Source organism: Lethenteron reissneri, chromosome 27 (genome assembly GCF_015708825.2).
Source record: "Lethenteron reissneri isolate LAM-NWPU_2019-01 chromosome 27, ASM1570882v1, whole genome shotgun sequence".
Classification (NCBI taxonomy): Eukaryota; Metazoa; Chordata; class Hyperoartia; order Petromyzontiformes; family Petromyzontidae; genus Lethenteron; species Lethenteron reissneri.
In genome coordinates, this window is record NC_083805.1 from 14,855,928 (window position 1) to 14,874,658 (window position 18,731).

The 18,731-nt window shown below is 50.3% G+C and overlaps 1 protein-coding gene across 3 annotated transcripts; it reads right to left on the reverse strand.

The window, feature by feature from the left end:
• Positions 1-1,372: 1,372 nt before the first annotated feature.
• Positions 1,373-13,634, reverse strand: LOC133348629 (uncharacterized). Of its 3 annotated transcripts, XM_061561554.1 has the most exons (9): positions 12,529-13,634; positions 11,442-11,609; positions 9,818-10,204; positions 7,672-7,793; positions 4,938-5,161; positions 4,167-4,239; positions 3,565-3,690; positions 2,339-2,578; positions 1,373-1,443 (listed from the first exon to the last, which is right to left on the reverse strand). In XM_061561554.1, the coding sequence occupies exons 1-9, from the start codon at positions 12,953-12,955 to the stop codon at positions 1,408-1,410; spliced, it is 1,803 nt and encodes a 600-aa protein (XP_061417538.1). In that variant the 5' UTR covers positions 12,956-13,634; the 3' UTR covers positions 1,373-1,407. The 3 variants fall into 3 exon arrangements, with proteins under 3 accessions (XP_061417538.1, XP_061417539.1, XP_061417537.1); XM_061561555.1 differs by lacking the exon at positions 1,373-1,443 and having other exon boundaries at positions 2,181-2,578; positions 11,460-11,609; XM_061561553.1 differs by lacking the exon at positions 1,373-1,443 and having other exon boundaries at positions 2,181-2,578.
• Between the last annotated feature and the right edge of the window lie 5,097 nt (positions 13,635-18,731).

Genomic DNA, 18,731 nt, shown 5'->3' on the forward strand with positions numbered 1-18,731 from the left:
ACCCACGACCTCCTGTACACCAGGTGAGGTAGCTAATATCTCACCACCGTGGTGCCCCTATTTCCTCCCCATGTTTACAGTGCGACAGCCCCACCAGGGGAATGTGGAATATCCACCACTTGCTCGAGGCCACTAATGTTGAGTGTTTTAGATCAGCTCTCACTACTGTATGTGGATTGGGCCTGTAAGAATTCACGTATCATTTGATTCGGTATGTAATTTTTTTGTCTTGTTTTCAACATTTTATTCATATTGTTTCTCATTTTCACGTTACATTTGTACGGTTTTGTATGCTACATATGCTTCAATGTTCTATGAGTACATCATTTGCATACACATGGCGTGACTTATTCATAATTCTAGGACACGAGAGAGAATGCATACATCATGAGCATAAGAATTTTGATATGGATGCTTTGTTGCACGTGTAATATGAACACAAACTCGGATCCATTTACATTCGCTGTTAGCCATAATGTTCGGCAACAACGCAAAATCAGTTTTTATACAATATTGCTTTCAGCTTTGGGACAGTACCCCATCGTTTAGAATCAGGGGTGGGGAACCTTTTTTTTATCAAGGGCCATTTGGATATTAAATAACATAATTCGTGGGCAATACAAAATTAAATATATGTTGCTATGAAAAAAGCGCCTAGATTTATTGAATTTCGAGTCATGCGGTTGCCTTGGCAGGGCCAGACCAAATGATTTCGCGGGCCTTACACGGCCCGCGGGCCGGACGTTCCCCACCCCTGATAGATGGAGTACTCTGGCCAATAAGATATAATAACCCAGCAGCATTTGCTTAAAAAGCCAGACTGAACTGATGAAACCAAAAATTACAAAACCGCTGCGGAATTAAATTCCTTAAATGATGCTGGATTATGTTGGTCTGCAAAACCCTTTCCCATTCCGATGACGTACGTGTACATCAAAGCTAAACCGGAAGGAAAAAATTTAATAACTTTATCGTTATCGAGGCTCCTACGAGCTATTATTTGAGTACGGTCATGTCGCGACTGTTCTCTGCGGCGAATAACAATGTCTTTAAAACAACGGCGCTATGCCTCTCTAAATAAAATTAACACTTAACCGCTTGCACGTTACGAGATTCAGAGGTGAAAGGTCCCCACCCTGCAACTTACAGATGTCTCAGAACGGGAAAGGGTTAATATGAATACAACTCATTGCTGCTGCTGTCGGTATTGGCAATGCCCCCAGCAGGCAGATCGTAACCTGTGCACGCTTCTCCGCACCGGCACACACACACACATCTCACGGCCCTCCTTCAGCCGCGGTGTTGCCTGCGGCCACGCGTCTGGCCGTGGGTGGGGGGTCGGGCCCCACCTGGCCTCCCCGTGAAGCGGTGAGGCGCTGGAGCTGCCGGTAAATGCGGCGAGCATCATCACTCCGTTCCACAGAGTCGTCCAGGGACAGGTAGCTGTTAGGGCAACAACAGAGCCAGGATGGGAGGGTGGCACGAAGCCTTGGGGCTGGGTGTATCTCACGGGGGTTTTACAATGTTCTGATGTACAGACGCTGAGCAGAACGTTGAGGAAATAGATGCCGGGGTTCAAGCCCTGGAAATAAGTGGCCTTTCAGGGCCCTCACTGGCCATGGTGGCGTCATGTTAACTATCTCGCCGAGTATACAGGAGGTCGTGGGTTCGATCCCGACCCTGATCCCTGCTGTATATTTGGAGTTTGCATGTTCTCCCCGTGGCCGCGTGGATTTTTCGCCAGTTTTTTGCTCCGCATTTAGAAACATACATTTAGAGCGGTGTTCTTCAGTGCAAGGCTAGCAGGCCACTGGCGGTCCCTGGTGGCCTTTAGTGAGGCCCCTTAACATGCAGTCCCCGACAATACACCAATGTGAAAACACCCCTTGCAGGCGGTGTGGTGGCCTTCACACTGATTTATTATCGGTGAAAGTGGCCCCCCTCTGAAGATTATTGAAGAATGCTGCTTTAGATGATTTGGTTGCTATAAATTTCCATATCATAAGCCACTTTGTTGAGCTATCATTTGTGGCCAGGTCGCTCAATGGGCCTTGCCTGGTAAAGTAAAAATAGTTTAGTTTTTAATTTAGGTCCTAAGGGGGGGAAATAACCTCTAGAGCAGTGTCAAGGGATCAACATGGGCTATGCGGCTAATGTCACAGCACGCCATTGTTTTCTCGCACACTGAGTAAGCGACTGAAGCTGTGCACTTTTGAATCTAGATAGAAAACTCATTTCTTCAAAATATCTTTTTGTGTTTAAGTTTGTTGTTTTTCTCCCTCACCTCCGATTAGCACAGTTGGCTACGTACGGTGCGAAAGAAGTTCAATGTACATACCCGAGCCGGCTGCCCGTGTTGGCCTGCAGAGCCAACAGCACCTCGGTGAGGGCAGCCAGGCTGCCGAGGCCGCTCTCCTCGGCCTCCAACGCCCGCAGGCTGCAGGTTCGACGCGAGGGCGCGGGCGGCCAGAGACGCGCCCCGCTCGCCGAGCCGGTTCTCCTCCAGCGCCAGGCGCGCCAGCCCGCAACCCGGCAACGCCAGCACCTCGAATAGCGGAGCCCAGTCCTCTGGAAGAGCCTTTAGCGACAGTGGCGGAAGCAGTAGCAACAAGTACATTGACCACTCCTGCAGTTCGTCCATTGTAGAACCGAGCCACGCCTGGGTCATGCCGAGACTGCCTGCCCGGTGCGGTTCACGTGGCACGAGGTTGTTTTTCCACCACAAGCCGAGCCATGCTCGGCGATGAGCGAGTCGAGACGCGCGTAGATGACGCAGTGACCGCCGTGTCCTCCCTGTGCAATGACTGACGACCACATGAGGCCTATAACACTTCGCAACGGCCCACAAATCATGTTTGTCCGACACTGAGCATCTTAGCTCCACTAATCGCATTCAAGAGGCAAATAATTTTGACTGGGGCAACACTACATTTTTTTATTCTAGCATCCTGTCACCTGTAAAGTGTGAGCTTTAATTAATTGTTTTTCGCTATTTGATAACGCTAAGATATGCCCTACTGTGTTGCCTCTCCAAAGGTATTTGAAAGTCCTATGCCTTCAGTTTACACAATGCTGACAAAGAGGGGTTACCTGGGGCACCGTGTTCTCTGTAAGGAAGGTTCTCTACTTCCGGTCTACTCCCCCAAAATGTAGCAGAGAGAAGGAAGCAACGGCGTGTTCTGACGACATCGGCGGCATAGCCCATGTTGACCCCTTGACCCTGCTAGAGAGATTCTCCCCCCCCCCCCCCCCCCAGTACCTCAACTAAAAACTTTTTGTTATTTTACCAGGTAGGGCACGCTGAGCTGTATAGCTCAACGAGGTGGCTTAGCACGTGTACATTCATAGCAGCCAAATACTCGAAACGAATGTTGACTAAATATGCAGGTAAAAACCTAGGGACCCGGGGAAAAATCCGCACGACCACAGGGCAAGAGACATGCAAACTTCAGGGTCGGGCTTCAGGGTCTGGATCGAAGCCACGACCTCCTGTATACCAGGCGAGGTAGCTAACATCTCCTAGCCACCGTGAACCTGGCGGCGTGGTGCGTGCGCGTCACCCACGTCTGGGTTTCTGGACAGGCCCAGCTCGGTGAGGGCGGTGTTGGCGCGGAGGTACGAGGCGATGTCCCTCAGCGCGACGCCCGTCAGGCAGTTCCCTCCAACGTCGAGCTCCAGCAGGCGGCCGCCCTGACGTGCGGAAACACAACCCCGCCGCAATGATGCGTGGCGCGTAACGGCGACGCGGTGATTCACAGACGAAGGCTGTGTCGGAGCGACGACATGGCACCACTCGTATTCTGGGTTAGAGTCCCAGGACTGGGTGTTTTTCTTTCTTGGGGGCTCATGATGGCCTTGTCAGACCACCTGAAGTTTGCCGAGGGCTCTGGTTCACATGAGACCAGGGTTCTGCTGCATTGGATTAGACAAGAGAGCTGTATTGGATAAACCAGGGCTTCTGCATCGGATGGGTCAGCGTGATGCGGCAGATAGGATTTGGACGACATCACAACAACATTTCTCAGTTGCAAGTTAAATTAATGGAATCTACCATTCGTCTTGTTGGCATTAATGTCACTATTATGTCCTCGACACAGCAGGCAAAGAGCCTTAGCAGGCCAACGCTTTCTGCCAGGCAGGTGAGATGTAACCAGGCATCCGCTCACCAACGCGATCGCCGATGTCAGAGATTTCAGCACAGCACAGACGCCGTCATCGCACATCTGGTTCCCAAACAACCTGCAGAACAAAACGTCGTCGTCATCTTCATGATCACGACCACCAGGTGTTACGCAATAGCAATTTAATGCACAGAGCCCTTTACCAATCCACTTTCTGCATGGAGGCCTCCCCACACCGCACGCTGAGTCCTGGGAGTTGTGTGACCGTAGGTTGGGGAGCGGTAGATTAGCGGTTAGCGCTACGAACCCGGCGACCCGAGTTCGATTCCCGCTCATGACAATTATCTGAACAGGTCCTAGGCCTCCCGTAGGTCGGCTCAGCCTAAAATGAGTACCTGGTGCGATGTGTAAACATCGCCACTGGGGAGACAAAGGCGGTTGGGCATGGCCACGGCTAACATCAGTGGCGAGTGATACCTCAACCGATTCAGGCACCGCCGTCCCTACTTCACCAAGCCATACTGGCCGGTGTGGTCACTTACGTTCACAAACAAACAAAGACAAAGAGTCCCCGTGTAGCCTTCAACAAGCTGTTGGGGCAAGTACTGTTCGCGAGCACTTATGAAGGCCGGCACGGCACACGAGGGGGGTGGGTGGCCAACACCACGCCCGACCGCCTTTGTCTCCCTAGTGGCGATATTTACACGCCGCACACCAGGTACTCATTTGAGGCTGAGTCCACCTAGGGGAGGCCCGGGACCGGTTCAGATATTCGTCGCCGCACACGCTCGCGACGCGCACGACTCCGCCACGCACAGCAGGGTCTTCAGGCGGCTCTGCGTGGGGAGCGCCGTGGCGAGCATCCGAGCGCCGTTTGCCCTCAGGACGTTGAGGTTCAGGTTGAGGGTGGAGAGGAACGAGGGCGTGCGCGCGATGGCCACCGACAGCGGGGAGAAGAGCTCTCCGTCCAGACCACTCCTCCTCAGCACCAGCTCCTCCGCCTGCCCCGACACCTCCAGGAACGCGCACAGATGCTGCACCTGGTGTGCCAGACAGGTAAATATAGAACACGTGTAACTGCAGTAAACCCTCCCTGTGCGCAAGTTCTGGATTCGCGAGTTTCGCATGTTCGCGAGCTACTCAATTCACACTAATTCCCGACTCGCGACTCGCCGGACTCGCGAGTGTAAGTGCCAGACCACCGACATTCGAAGCTGTCTGACGAAGATTGGGCACGACCTCTCGGCTGCCCGCTGCGTTCTGGAACAAGGTTCCCTGCTGCATTCGCGAATTCTGCATTCGCGAGCGTTTTCTAGAACGTCACCCTCGTGGACAGAGAGAGAGTTTACTGTATTTTTTTTATTTACCAGGTAAGGCTATGTCGGTATTGTTTCAGAAGCGACCAGGCTCTCACACATGATAGCGCAACGAAGTGTCTTATCACGTGGAAATGTATGGCAGCCAAATATAAACGCGTGATGTGTGATACTAAATGTGGAGAGGAAAAAAACCAGAGGACCCGGAGAAAAATCCATGCGACCACGGAGAAAATGTACAAACTCCAAATATACAGCAGGTGTCAAGGTCTGGATCGAATCCACAACCTCCTGCATACCAGGCGAGGGAGATGACAGCTGGCCAACGTGGGGGTGGTGGGGGGGGGGGTCAGGAAGGAGATAGAGATGGGGGGCTGCATCTCTCTCTAGGCAAATAATGGCCATGTCACAGACACTACGTCACGTAATACTGGCAATTCCACAACATTTAACAATACTATATAGGCCTTTTCCATAATAAAAACTTGCATTCCACAATTCCTCCCATGATTTAACAATGATATTTAGCGATAATAAAACTATGAATCTGCTGGGTACCACAGTCTCATCAGCGCTGTCGCGGAAAGGCTGTATCACCAATCTGGTAAAGGAGGCATCGGAGGAGCTTGCTTTTCCTTTCCGTGCAACATCCTTCGTCTTCAACTCCGAACACTTACGACTGCTTCATGGGACCTCCTTTGCCAGGACCAAAATATGAGAATAGGTTTTCCCCCTTTTTTCTGGCAACAAAACAGCTGTGTTAAGATGTTACAACACCAAACTGAAACCTCTTACAAGGAATCATGTCTGCATTAACCACGATACTTGTGGTCAGAATGCAAACAAAAAACACTGATAATATATGGCATTGTCTTTGAAACGGATTGGTCCACACCAGAGACAGCTTTCTTTTGAGCCTAGTCTCAAAACGGCACTGGCAAAGGAGGTCCCATGATGTAGCTGCTCAGCCCGAGCTTTCATTACTCTGATAGTTAAATTTCGATTTAAAGCTTTCGTGACTGCAGGGATTCATCTTCTTGGTTCTTTCGGTAAAGTCACGTAGAAGGGACATAATAAAATAATAAAAATAAAACATAATAAAATAATACTCTGATAGTGTTTGTTGCCAGAAAAAAGGGGGAAACCTATTCTCACTTACTACTGCTGCTGAGCAAACCACTAATTGGGCCGAAGTTGGGGCACTAGTCGTATATCTGACTGTTCGTATCATCCGTACCGTGTTCATCCAACACACCTCAGGTCACAACACTCTCTCTTTCTGGGGTCCTTTTCTCCCTCGCTGCTCCGCTTTGGAATTCCTGCCCATCGTCTCTTTCCCCAAGTTCGTATACTTGCTGAGGTTCAGGGTCCAAGCTGTTAGTAATGTGCCACGTCAGGGCACTGAGGTGGCACTGCTGAGTCCCAAGGTACAAGCCCTGTGGCTGTGCGTTTCACGTTTCATGAGGCCCACGAGGACCTCATTGAGGCTGTTCTGGAGCCGTTGGGCCAGCACCAATGAGATCTTTAACTCGCGTTCCATGGCCGGGGGGTCTCTCTATTACCCAATTAGCACGGTGGGCTACGTACGGTGCGAAAGAAGGTTGACATACACACATACATAATAATGGCAGTCTCACTGCTGAGTGCGAGTTTGGATTCAAGCCACCCAAGGCTCATTCAGGTTCTCAAGGCGAGTGAGTCAATGGTCTCAACCTGCACATACACAAAACGTCAATTAGTTTTTTGGCCTGGCAGATGTCAGCTCTGATGTAAAATATTTGGTTTGTTGTAGAACAAACTATAGATCAAACTGTACAAGGGTGCACTGTATAGTGTGGTGATTAGATTCCCCGAAACACTCAATTACAAATTGTCCAAGCGACCCTGAGGAAAGTCCAGAAACTCAGTGGAGGCTTTCCCTCGTTTAGTCCTATCTTGTTTTTTTTATTATTTCGTTCAACTACGTAGAATATGATGTCTATCGTCATTGTTTCTGAGAGCAAACCGATTCGCTTGCCGACGCGACCGCAAGCGCGTGCGCTGCCGAGTCGGTGACCCACCGATGGGTGAGGAGTGGCCAACGATCGGACCAGATCACCCGCAGAGGCCACACGTGAGCACGTTCAATCCTCAACCCCTGGGAGATCCACGCATGGATAACCGTGGGTTCGGTGGTAGCCGTTTTGCACGCACCTCACTCCCCAGTCTCCTCACCCCCCGGTCTCCTCACGTACCTGTCTCCTCAAGCGGTCCCTCGTGGATCCGGCTCCGCCATCCTCGCCGCTCACGGTTTGCACCTGGAACCCGTTGCTCGCGGTGGCCAGGTCACGAGAGTCGGACCGCGCCGGTGAGGGCCCTGTGAAGCAGCGGAGCAACACGGTCGGAGGGAAGAGGGAGCCAAGAGGCCACGGTTGGCAGGGGGGGGAAGGAAGGGCACAACCGTTAGGGGGCGAAACAATCCCAGCCGACCAAATACTAGCGCAAGCTCTACTCCTAGTCGTAAGGCATGGAATAACACTGGTCAAAAAAAATAATTCTGGCCTGGACTTTTGCAGCTGTTTTAGACTAATTTCAGGGTGCTGATTCCAAATATGATCTCAGATTTGCCCTATCACTTTTCATTTTTATGCTATCGGCATACCCCATTTTCATTTATTTTACCCGAAATTAACTGTTACTTATGATTGCAAGTTGTTGCGATTCAGTGACTGCTTTAGTGTTAAAATATGGTGCTGTATTTTTAGGATAGTGTGTTTATAATATCATTTTATGTAGATATCCACATTTATTTAATATTTTTCTTCTGCAGTTTTTATTGAAAATGCAATATTTGATTTCTCAAAAACCTGATGTGATAGACAGAAACTGATGCCAGATTTGGAATCAGCACCCCGAAATTACCTTAAAAACCGTTGGAATACCTTATGCCAGAAAAGTGTGTTGACCAGCGTAATGTATCTATTCGTCAGTATATGTTCTATCGAACTGTACACAATTTATTATTTGACGTGTATGGGAAATATGCGCAATTTTGCCTTGTCAACTGATGGTCTGACAGAATAATTGTGTATGTACGTTGAACTTTCACACCATACGTAAGCCAACCATGCTAATCATGTGTATGTATGTTGCACTTAGTTCGCACTGTACTTAGCCAACCGTGCTAATCGGCGGTGTGGGAAACACAGGCGGAACAAACAAGGCAGCTGGAAGAGATTATTTAATCGTGACCACAAAAACTGATAAATCTGTGAATTTGACGAGTGAGGAGGGTCAGATGACCTGATGCATGTCCACTAGGACGAGAGCGACGCGTTGACGCATCCACGAAAATCAACTCTTGCAGCAAATGATTCACGCATCAAATTTCTCCCCAAGGAATCAATCAGATTTAATTATACTATTTATATCTGAATCAGAATCACAATATTTATTTATACTTGAGGAATTCGATGAGTTATAAAGCTCATGTGTACATGTTATGTATGTTGCATTTTTTTTACACCGGAGGTACGGGGAAGGAAAACAAACTAAAGACAAAAGCAGTTATGCCATTTATATCATTACATGTTAATGTACAGACCAATATGGAACATGGCAAATGGGCAAGGTGACATAGACAAAAACATTAAGTAGAAAAATCATCAATCGAATCTTTGTGACCCTGATGCCTACTTACCTCACGACTCTATCCGTAACTCTAGCCCCTTAACCCTAATCCTGACAAGTTAGCTAACCAAACCATAGCCTTGCTCATAACTGTTGTCTGCTCGCCAAATTGCCCTTGGAAAAGAGATGCAGAGCTCAATGGGCTTCACGAGGTAACTAAACTCACTTCTACTGGTAGGAACCACCTGGTTCCAGCAGCCCACAGGGGATTATTGTGTCCGTCCGTCGTTCATCCAAAAATGGGAGGGGTGGGGCTGGGTGGAGAGGGGAGGGTGGGGAGGGACTGGGTGGGGAGGGTGAGGAGGGGCAGGGTGGGGAGGGGAGGGGCTGGGAGGGGCTGGGTGGGGAGGGGCTGGGTGGGGAGGGTGGGGAGGGGCTGGGTGGGGAGGGTGGGGAGGGGCTGGTCACCCCGTGGTGCCCTTATAAAACTCAATGTTTAACCTACTCACGCCGGCTTGTGCCCGCCTTCACAGTCGGCCATATGTGCGGAATACACCACGCCGCCGTTGACCCTGGCCATTGACCGAGCAACCCAACGTTCCTACCAGCTCCCTCCGCAGGAATGTGTTTAACTTTACCCATAGCCCTCACTAATACGAGCGCCGACCCCTGACATTCACCCAACCGTGGCACTATCTCCTGCATCTCACTTAGCTGCCATTTACGTTTTGTGTACTTTCTTATTCAGTCATCCGCTCGCCACGAACCCACCTTGAAGTCCAACCAACGTCAGGATGGAGTCTTCGGCAGCGCTTGCCGCTGGGCCCACATCGTGTCGTCTCCGAGCACCCCCCCCACCTCTGCCGTAGCTCGACATTCCAGTAATTGACTGCTCTGTCGATGGAGCCCCGTGGATCTCGACCGACGTCGGGGTCGCTCCACCATTGACGTCGCCGAACGGAGCCTCTGCTCGCCCCGAGGTGGTGTCCGCGAGTGCGAGCACTGCTCGTGCCACGTCTGGGACGTGGCCCCTGCTCGTAGATGGGAACTCCGGTACTTCAGGGGAAGCCGGTGGGAATCGTGAGACCCCCACGGCGGCGCCGGCTTTAAAAACGAACCCCGGCCCAAACTCTTGTGATCGGGCAGATGGCCAAGTTCCTACAGAAGGAATTAAAACACGAACACGTGTAGCAAACGACTATAACCAAATCACCTGGCATGCTCCTGCTTTTATCAGATCTTGCAGGTGAACCAGGGTTGAGCCTGGATAGTGATTTGACCACCAAGCACTGTGCATAAAACATGGATTGTGGCCTATTGCGGGACTTAATTGCGTGCGGCAACAGCAGTGCAGTAAAATTAGTTGTCGTCCGATGCTCCTGTGGTCCCACGTCTACGCTCCCAATCTTCACCAAGCCGCACTGACCGGCGTGGTGACGTATTGGTCAAATGACCCCCACGACCTGAACTTTTTTTCGGGAGGCCTTCATCCATTGCAGGGCTGTGCCTTGACAGAGGTCAGAGGCAAAGGTGCAGCCCTGCAATTGCTTGGCCACACCACTTCTAGCGGAAGGGTCTCTACTAGAAGAAGCGCTGGACATATGTTTTGAAAGAGCTGGAACGTAGCCAAACTTAACTCAACCACACACAACCGGCCCATCGACTAACTATGATGTATCCATTCGTACTGTTGGGTGAACAGAGGCAGAATGATTTCAGACAAATACACACTGTTTCAACTGCCACGCTGGGAGATTGAACTGGTGAGCTGTGGATTGCAACCATTACATCACAGCAGTATGGGTTAACATATGGGTATAAGAAATTACTCGTTGATGACAGTCGTGCCAGCATAGCCTTTCGAAAGCAGGACAGAGTTTCCCCCATCCAAACAGAATTAGAATATACTGGGGGGAATCAAATGAGATTTCAAGCTCTTTTTCACATATGTCCAGTAGAGGCGAGATAAGTCGAGCCACGGGACAACCACTGCTGACTGCCCACAAAGTGGTACTGATTTTCAATAGAATCCAGAGAGGTATAGGCTGAGCAGAGCCTCATTTGGAATTTTAATCATGAACTAAGTGCTGTGTTATGACCACAGAGCCAGCTGGCCTGATGAGGAGACATTACCACAATGGCAACAAGTCCATGTCTCCCTGCTTATGGCCACCTCCAGCGATAACTCAGCCAGCATTGTCTCTTGTAGTAAGACGTTGTTGGTCGACGATAAAATGTGGAATTTTTCTCAAGTGTAAATCTGTGTATTTTTATAGTCATTCTCTCAGTCTTAGTGGACTAAACATGTGGTCAACCATCGCAGAACTAACTTGACACATTTTCAGTGGCAGTGAATCGTCCATTGGATAATTTCCAGTGAAATCAGACGTCGTACTTTTCCCGGTGCTTTTACTTTTGTGCAGATATCTCGCGTGCCTGGCACGCGTCCCGTCGTCTTCAGAACTCGAGTCGCTCGGCTCCGGGTCCGGGGAAGGGGAGCACACGGTTCGCGAAATCCCCGAGAGGCCAGACAGGAGGGCGCGTGCCGGAGACAACGCGTGCACTGCGCGGAGGGTTTAGTGGAGATGTTGAGGGATAAATGCGATTGACAGAGGGGGTTAGTGAACACATAGCAAGACAATGACAAAGTTATATTCTTGGTTCTGTCGGTAAAGTCACATAGAAGGGAAATAATAAAATAATAAAAATAAAACATCATATAATAAAATTCTCACGACGTTTCGGCCACAACGGCTGCTTGCGTTGTGGCCGAAACGTCGTGAGAATTTTATTATATTATGTTTTATTTATTTTATTTTATTATTTCCCTTCTATGTGACTTTACCGAAAGAACCAAGAATATGAATCCCTGCAGTCACGAAAGCTTTAAATCGAAAAATGACAAAGTTCCCCGGTAATAGCGGTGACAGACAATGGGGCAAGTGCTGTTAGCGAGTAGCTACTATGAGGGCCGGCACAGCGCACGAGGGGGTGGGTGGCCAGAACCGCGCCCGGCCGCCTTTGTCTCCCCAGTGGCGAGGTTTACACACCACACAAGGTACTCATTTGAGGCTGAGTCGACCTTGGGGAGGCCCAGGACCGGTTCAGATAATCGTCACAAAATTGCGCATAACAGTCGGTCAGATTACTTCAGGTAAGGCCCATTGAGCTTGTCAGCTCAATGTTTTAATGATGGGTCGGTCACGCAGTATACTTAATACAGAATTGCATCCTCTGTAAAGGAGTCGAGACTCAGTTGAAGTTCTTTTGAGTAAATAAAGGATTATTTGGAATAATTTTCATGGACATAATAAAACATTATTCGTATAATTGTCAAAAGTAACATTTTATAAAATCCAATCGACTAAACATCCAAAAATCTATTGAAAATTCTCCAAAGAAATAAAACACCGAACGTGAATTCAATTGTGCGTTTGAGTTATACACGGTGGAATTTTCGTGTAACATTATGAATTACTCACCCTGCGCAGGAAACCTGCACTCCGAGTGAAGTTGATGATCACGTGCAGAGACGGATTGCACAGTCGTATCGCCACCATCTCCATCTTTGCCCATTCTCACCGCATCACCATCGCCACTGTAACCACGGTCACGGCCACGACCAGCTGCGTCTCGATCCGCATCATCGCCGTTTTTAAAGTCCTCACTGTCCCCATCGAAAAACCCCACGCCTCCCTTGACCTCTCCACACCGTCCACTAAACTTGCCGTCTCTACTCACATCACTGGCATCTTCACTGCCACCACCATCAGTGGCATCATCATCGCTGAAATCAGCAGCAGTGGCAGCAGCAGCACCACCTGTATTACCACCCGCAGCCCTCCTCCACCTTCTGCCGAGAACTTTGCCGCTCGAGTCATCGACGTGGCCACGAGCGCTCCTCGCCATCTTCTCGCGTCTCCTGCATTTCGGTTCAAAGCCGGCGTCCGGTTCAAAGCCGGCGTCCAGGTCAACGCCGCTCTTGCCTCCGGGTCTCGCGCGCTCCCTGCGACTCGACTCCACGCCCCTGGATGACACGGGCACCTCCTCGACGCTCCTGTCCTCCTCGAAGCTTCCGTGGGGCCTCACGCGCCCCACCGCCGTGCGTCCACTGTCCGTCACGGTCCTGCCCGCGTACAAGCAACGCCTGCCGTCGCGTCCCAGCGAGTATCGGTCGGTCCACGAGGCCAGCTCGAAGCGGCTTCTGCTGTCGGCGGTGGACGCTTTGGCGAGGCCGTCGGGCCTCCTGGAGGCGGCGCGCCTGAGGAAGGGCCGGACCCCGTGGAGGTAGGGGGACCCGTCCCTGGTGAGCGCCGGGGGGAGGTGATGAGGGAGGGGGCACGAGGCCACGGAGTTCGTCTGGAAGGTGCAGCTCGGTTTGCCCAGACCCAGTACTGCACTGCACCTGTTTCGCAAAGAAAGATAAACTAAACCCAGATTCTCCCATCCCGTACGACAGGGACCTGTATTCCCAGAAGGCTATCGCTGTTGATAAATAAGGATCAAAATCAAAACAGAGAACGAGTGTTCCTCATGAACTGACGATGGGCACTGGTTCTGAGCAGGTGGAATTGTTTTGCAAGAACGAGGATTCGTCTAACCAGGAGAAAACAACCACTGTTATATTTCGATTTAAAGCTTTTGTGACTGCAGCGATTCATCTTCTTGGTTCTTTCGGTAAAGTCACGTAGAAGGGAAATAATAAAATAATAAAATACAACTAAAACATAATAAAATACAATTATAAGGGAAATAATAAAAATACAACGAAAACATAATAAAATACAATAGTATTTTATAATAAAATACAATAGTATTTTATTATGTTTTATTTTTTATTCTTTCCCTTCCACGTGACTTTACCGAGAGAACCAAGAAGATGAACCACTGTTATCTTTAAACACCAACACTGACAAAGATCTCTTCAATACATTGTTGGGGCAAGTGCTTTCCGCGAGCACCTATGAAGGCTGGCACGGCACACGAGGGGGTGGGGGGAGGGTGGCCAACCCCATGCCCGGGCCGCCTTTGTCCCCCTAGTGGCGATGATTACTACACCGCATTTGAGGCCGAGTCAACAGACCACAGGCAAGGATACCCCGTGCAGCCTTTACAGACTGTTGGGGAAATTGCTGTTAGCGAGTAGCACCTATGAAGACCAGAACGGCACACGAGGGGGTGGGTGGCCACCACCTCGCTCGGCCGCCTTTGTATCCCCACCGGCGATGTATATACGCACCGCACCAGGTTCCTCATTTGAGGCTGAGTCGACCTAGGTGAAGCCCAGGAACCGGTTCAGAATATCGTCACTGGGTGTTGGTGGCCGTGAGTGGGAATCGAACTCGGGTTGCCAGGTTCGTAGCGCAGCGTAGCGCTAACCGCCACACCACCGCTCCAACACCACACGCACACAGACAGACAGACAGACACACAGAGTGCAACCCCCCCCACCCACCACGCACACACGGAAACAGCGAGGGGGTGGCCCGGCAGTGGGCGCGCACCGAGCGCACGGAGTTCCTCCCTCGATGCCGGCGATGTGGAAGCGCCCCCCGGGCACGGCGGCCCCACCGCGCAGGGGCAACTCGCAGCAGCAGGAGACGCGGCCCGCGGGGAGCCCCCCAATGTGGAAGCTCAGACTCAGGGGCCGGTGGCAGCGGCGGCGGGAGCAGAACGCAAATGAGTCTGGGGAAGGTAATGGGGGGGGGGGGGGGGCAACGCGATGAGAGCATCAGACTCGGAGCTTTTTCTAACCGCCGTTGGCCAAGAGAGTTCATTCTCCATGGCAGTGGTTTCTCAAAGTTGGTTTGGCGACTGTTAACCCCCCCCCCCCCCCCCCCCGGTTGAATTTTTGAATTGTATTTCAACCTCATAGCTGCCAACCCATGCGGTTTACTCCATATTCTTGTACAGGGACATTTAATTTGGAGGTCCATACGGCGTACAGCCGTTTCAATATGGACACTATTTTTTTGTCTATTTGTTTGTGTTTCTCCCTTACGATGGAACTTTGTAGGATGAACATTGAGATTTATAAGGGCACGCGGTGACCAATAAGGTTTGAATTGGTCTGCAATAAGGTAGGCACTGATAAGGGGTTGACAACGAAGTGGAGTGAACAAGTGATTGTAGGGCTGCAGCTTTACCTCTTAATTTTGTTTGTACCATGGCACTGTCGCATGCTTGACTTGACCTCTCACTTAGACTCGACACCTATCGATCTGACCTGATGACCCTTCTCGTGCTACCCTCCAATCTGTCCGGTTATCCTTCAGATGCACACACACCACTTGGGTACTGCACTCAAATGCGCGTACACCTGTCACAACTCCTGCCTTGCCCCTGGGGACATTCCAATTCGCATGCAAGTCTGTTGACCGTTGACCAGAATGCAAGTGGACCCTTCAATTAGGTTGAACCGTACAAAAACAACAATAATAATACATGTACAGACCTTTATCAATTAGCGGGGCGGTGATGGCTGTGCACGTGGACGACAATCGAATTCAGCACTGTGGAGGCAGTGAAGATTGGGCGGTTCACACAAATGTTGTGAAATTTCCCTTCCAATGGGCGTCGAGGAGTTGCCGTAACCCTGGATCGCGAGAAGCCAATACAGGCGTGTCTCGCTTAACGAGTGAAATACGTTCCGGGATAACGTGTTAGAGGATCATCGTTTCCCCATCGACTCCGAATGTTAAAAGCTGAGCGACATTTCAGCCACAAAATGTTGCACTCTTTAAAAACTTTTTTTACCGTGAGAAATGCAAATTATGATTTTAAAATAAAGCAATAAAACATCAAATATTCCACCACACATGAAGAACCACGATGCTCGCTCTTCCTTCCGATATTAGGAAGCCGCTGTCGCTATCCACTTTTGAATATTAATTGAAAACGTATTTCTTTAGAACTGCATTTTGTGTTTAGTTTGTTGTCCTTCCCCCACACCTCCGATAAGCACGGCTGGCTACGTATGGTGCGAAAGAAGTTCAACAACATACATGCAAGGTGCCTGTTCTCAGTGTCTGCAATTAATTAGCCCCCCCCCCTCACCCATTATCGTGCCACCATGAGGCCCCCCTCTCCCACACGTGGCCACACAGGAAATCTGGTGAACAGCTGCGGGCCGCAGGACGAATTTCATTGGTCGGTCTCCGCTCACTAAACGAACACTTAGCTCGTTTTTGCGAAACACATTTCGTCTCAATTAAAATTGCTCGTTGTGGCGAATTCTCGGAAAAAGAACACTCGTTGAGCGAGACACGCCTGTACAGCAAAAATGTGGACTCCCAACTACCCCGTCTGATTGGGATACAGTGTTTCCCCCTCGCGCGCGTGGGTTTAATCTGGGTTCTCTGGTTTCCTCCCACTTGTGTCGACACTCATTAATTGGTCGATAACACCTCAATATAAAGAGGATCTCAGAGCTTGGGCAATTATTGGTGCCGGTTTACTGCGTGGCTGCCTTCCTTTACACGATCTAACCCAAAAACCTATCTTATGAACAATATTGGTCGTGAAAGCTTACGTGTTAAACTGCCTTCCTGCTTGTCTGTGGTTCCGCATGCCTCTCTCTATGATAGTGAGCGACTACTGTGTGCGCGAGAAGCTGAAATTGTTACATAATATCATTCCACTGCTGGATGATGGACTCCCACTCTGAATCCTGTATGTAAATATTCACCTTGGCCTCCCCACTGCCTCAAAGGGGTTCTGTGCCTCACAGCCTGCTCCATTTTCACCTTTCAATCCCTCGCCCGCGAGATTCTTTCAAACGCCACCTGCAACATCGCCACGTTAACCTAATGGCCCAACGACCCCCTAAGTAACACTCCACTCACCCCCAGCGCGGAGCATTCCCCGGTAGGCGCACACCACGCTGCCGCCCCACGGCTGCTGGTGAACGCGCACGTCCTGCACCTGTGAGCCCCGTGCCAGTGCGGACGGCCCCATCGCGGAGCTGGGCCCCATCGCGGAGCTGGGCCCCATCGCGGAGCTGGGCCCTGTCACGGAGCCGGGCCCCACAGCGGAGCCGAGCCCCATCGTGGGCCTGTGTCGCACGGTTAGTGGGGGCAGCCCGGAGCCCAGGAACACGGCCCTCACCTGGACCGTTAATTGTTCTTCGTTAATAATAGACGACAGGGGAGAGGCAACACAATAAACACGGAACGTTGGGCCAACGTTGGGGTAACGTTGGTCCAACAGTTCCAACCACATGCCAACATTCCATGTTAACGTGGGTGTCATTGCTACCTAGTACACATGCATTGTTACGTCAACGTGTATGGAGAGAACACACATATGTAGCACGTCGATACGCATCTATAAATACATTCTTCCACCTGCGTTAGTTGCGTTGGTGAAATAAAGAGACCGGCAAAATAATGAGACTTCAGACTGATCAGAAAGACGACGTTAGAAGCGGCAAAGGGAGGCAACAGAGCGGCGAAGAGACAGAGAGGAAACTCAGGCAGATACCCACACGACTCACACACACACAGATCAATAGACTCTTACAGAGACCCAGAGACTCACACGGAGACCAACAGACTCTTACAGAGACCCAGAGACTCACACACACGGAGACCAACATACTCTTACAGAGACCCATAGACTCACACACACGGAGACCTATAGACTCATTGGAGACCACAGACGCACACCCATGGACACCAATCGACTCTATAGAGACCCACAGACTCACACAGATGGAGACCCATAGACTTACACGCACAGACACTCACACGCCACGTGAATATCTTAATCACAGCCGTCATCACTATCACCATGCTCATCAGCAAATATAGATCACGTGACACTGGTCATGTGCTATGCATTTAAGTCCGTCAGTATCTGTAAGAGTATGTGGGCATCCGTGTGAGTGAGTCCCATGAGTATGTGTGAGAGTCTATACGTCTGTGTAAGGGGCCGTCCATAAATGACGTCACGCGATTTTGGACGATTTTTGACCCCCCCCCCCTTCGTCACACGGCGTCACAAAAAGTCTGACACGCCCTCAAATATGACGTCACAAAACTCTGCCCCTACCCCCCAAAAAAATAAAACATGCTTCAAATCGCTTTAAACTATTGTCATTGTAGTGCATATTTAATGTGGCTCTGCACTCTGATGTTGTAGGAGAAAACATTTATTAAAAAGTCTATTTAATTAAGTAGAACGTGTTGCCTATATTTATTTAAAGTTGTGCATTTTGACGTGATGTCACATTTCTCAACCCCCCCCCCCTCGTCACACATAGTCACAAATGTCTGACCCCCCCCCCTCCTAGATGCGTGACGTCATTTATGGACGGCCCCAATGTGCATCATCGCGAGGGAGAACCGATTTTTATTGGACTTGGTCAAGAAATGTTTGGTGTCAACTTTAGAATCGACACCATCCAGACAGAGTGTGGCAGGTGCCTGAAACCCCATCTCTGTCTCCCTTCTTCACCTCTGCCTTGTGAGTGGCGTGGCTGTGGAGGCCGAACTGGGCAGTAGGCTCCATGCGGCCTCATGTCTTCATTAATAGCAGCGCGTGCCCTCTGCTCCTGGCTGTAAACATTACCGCAAACACAATTCACCTGCGTTAGCTTTGCATGCCGGAGGGGCAAGTGTCATTGCAAATGTACACCGACAGCCCCGTTTGTCAATCCACTGCTGTATGAGGGTCTCCTCTCCCC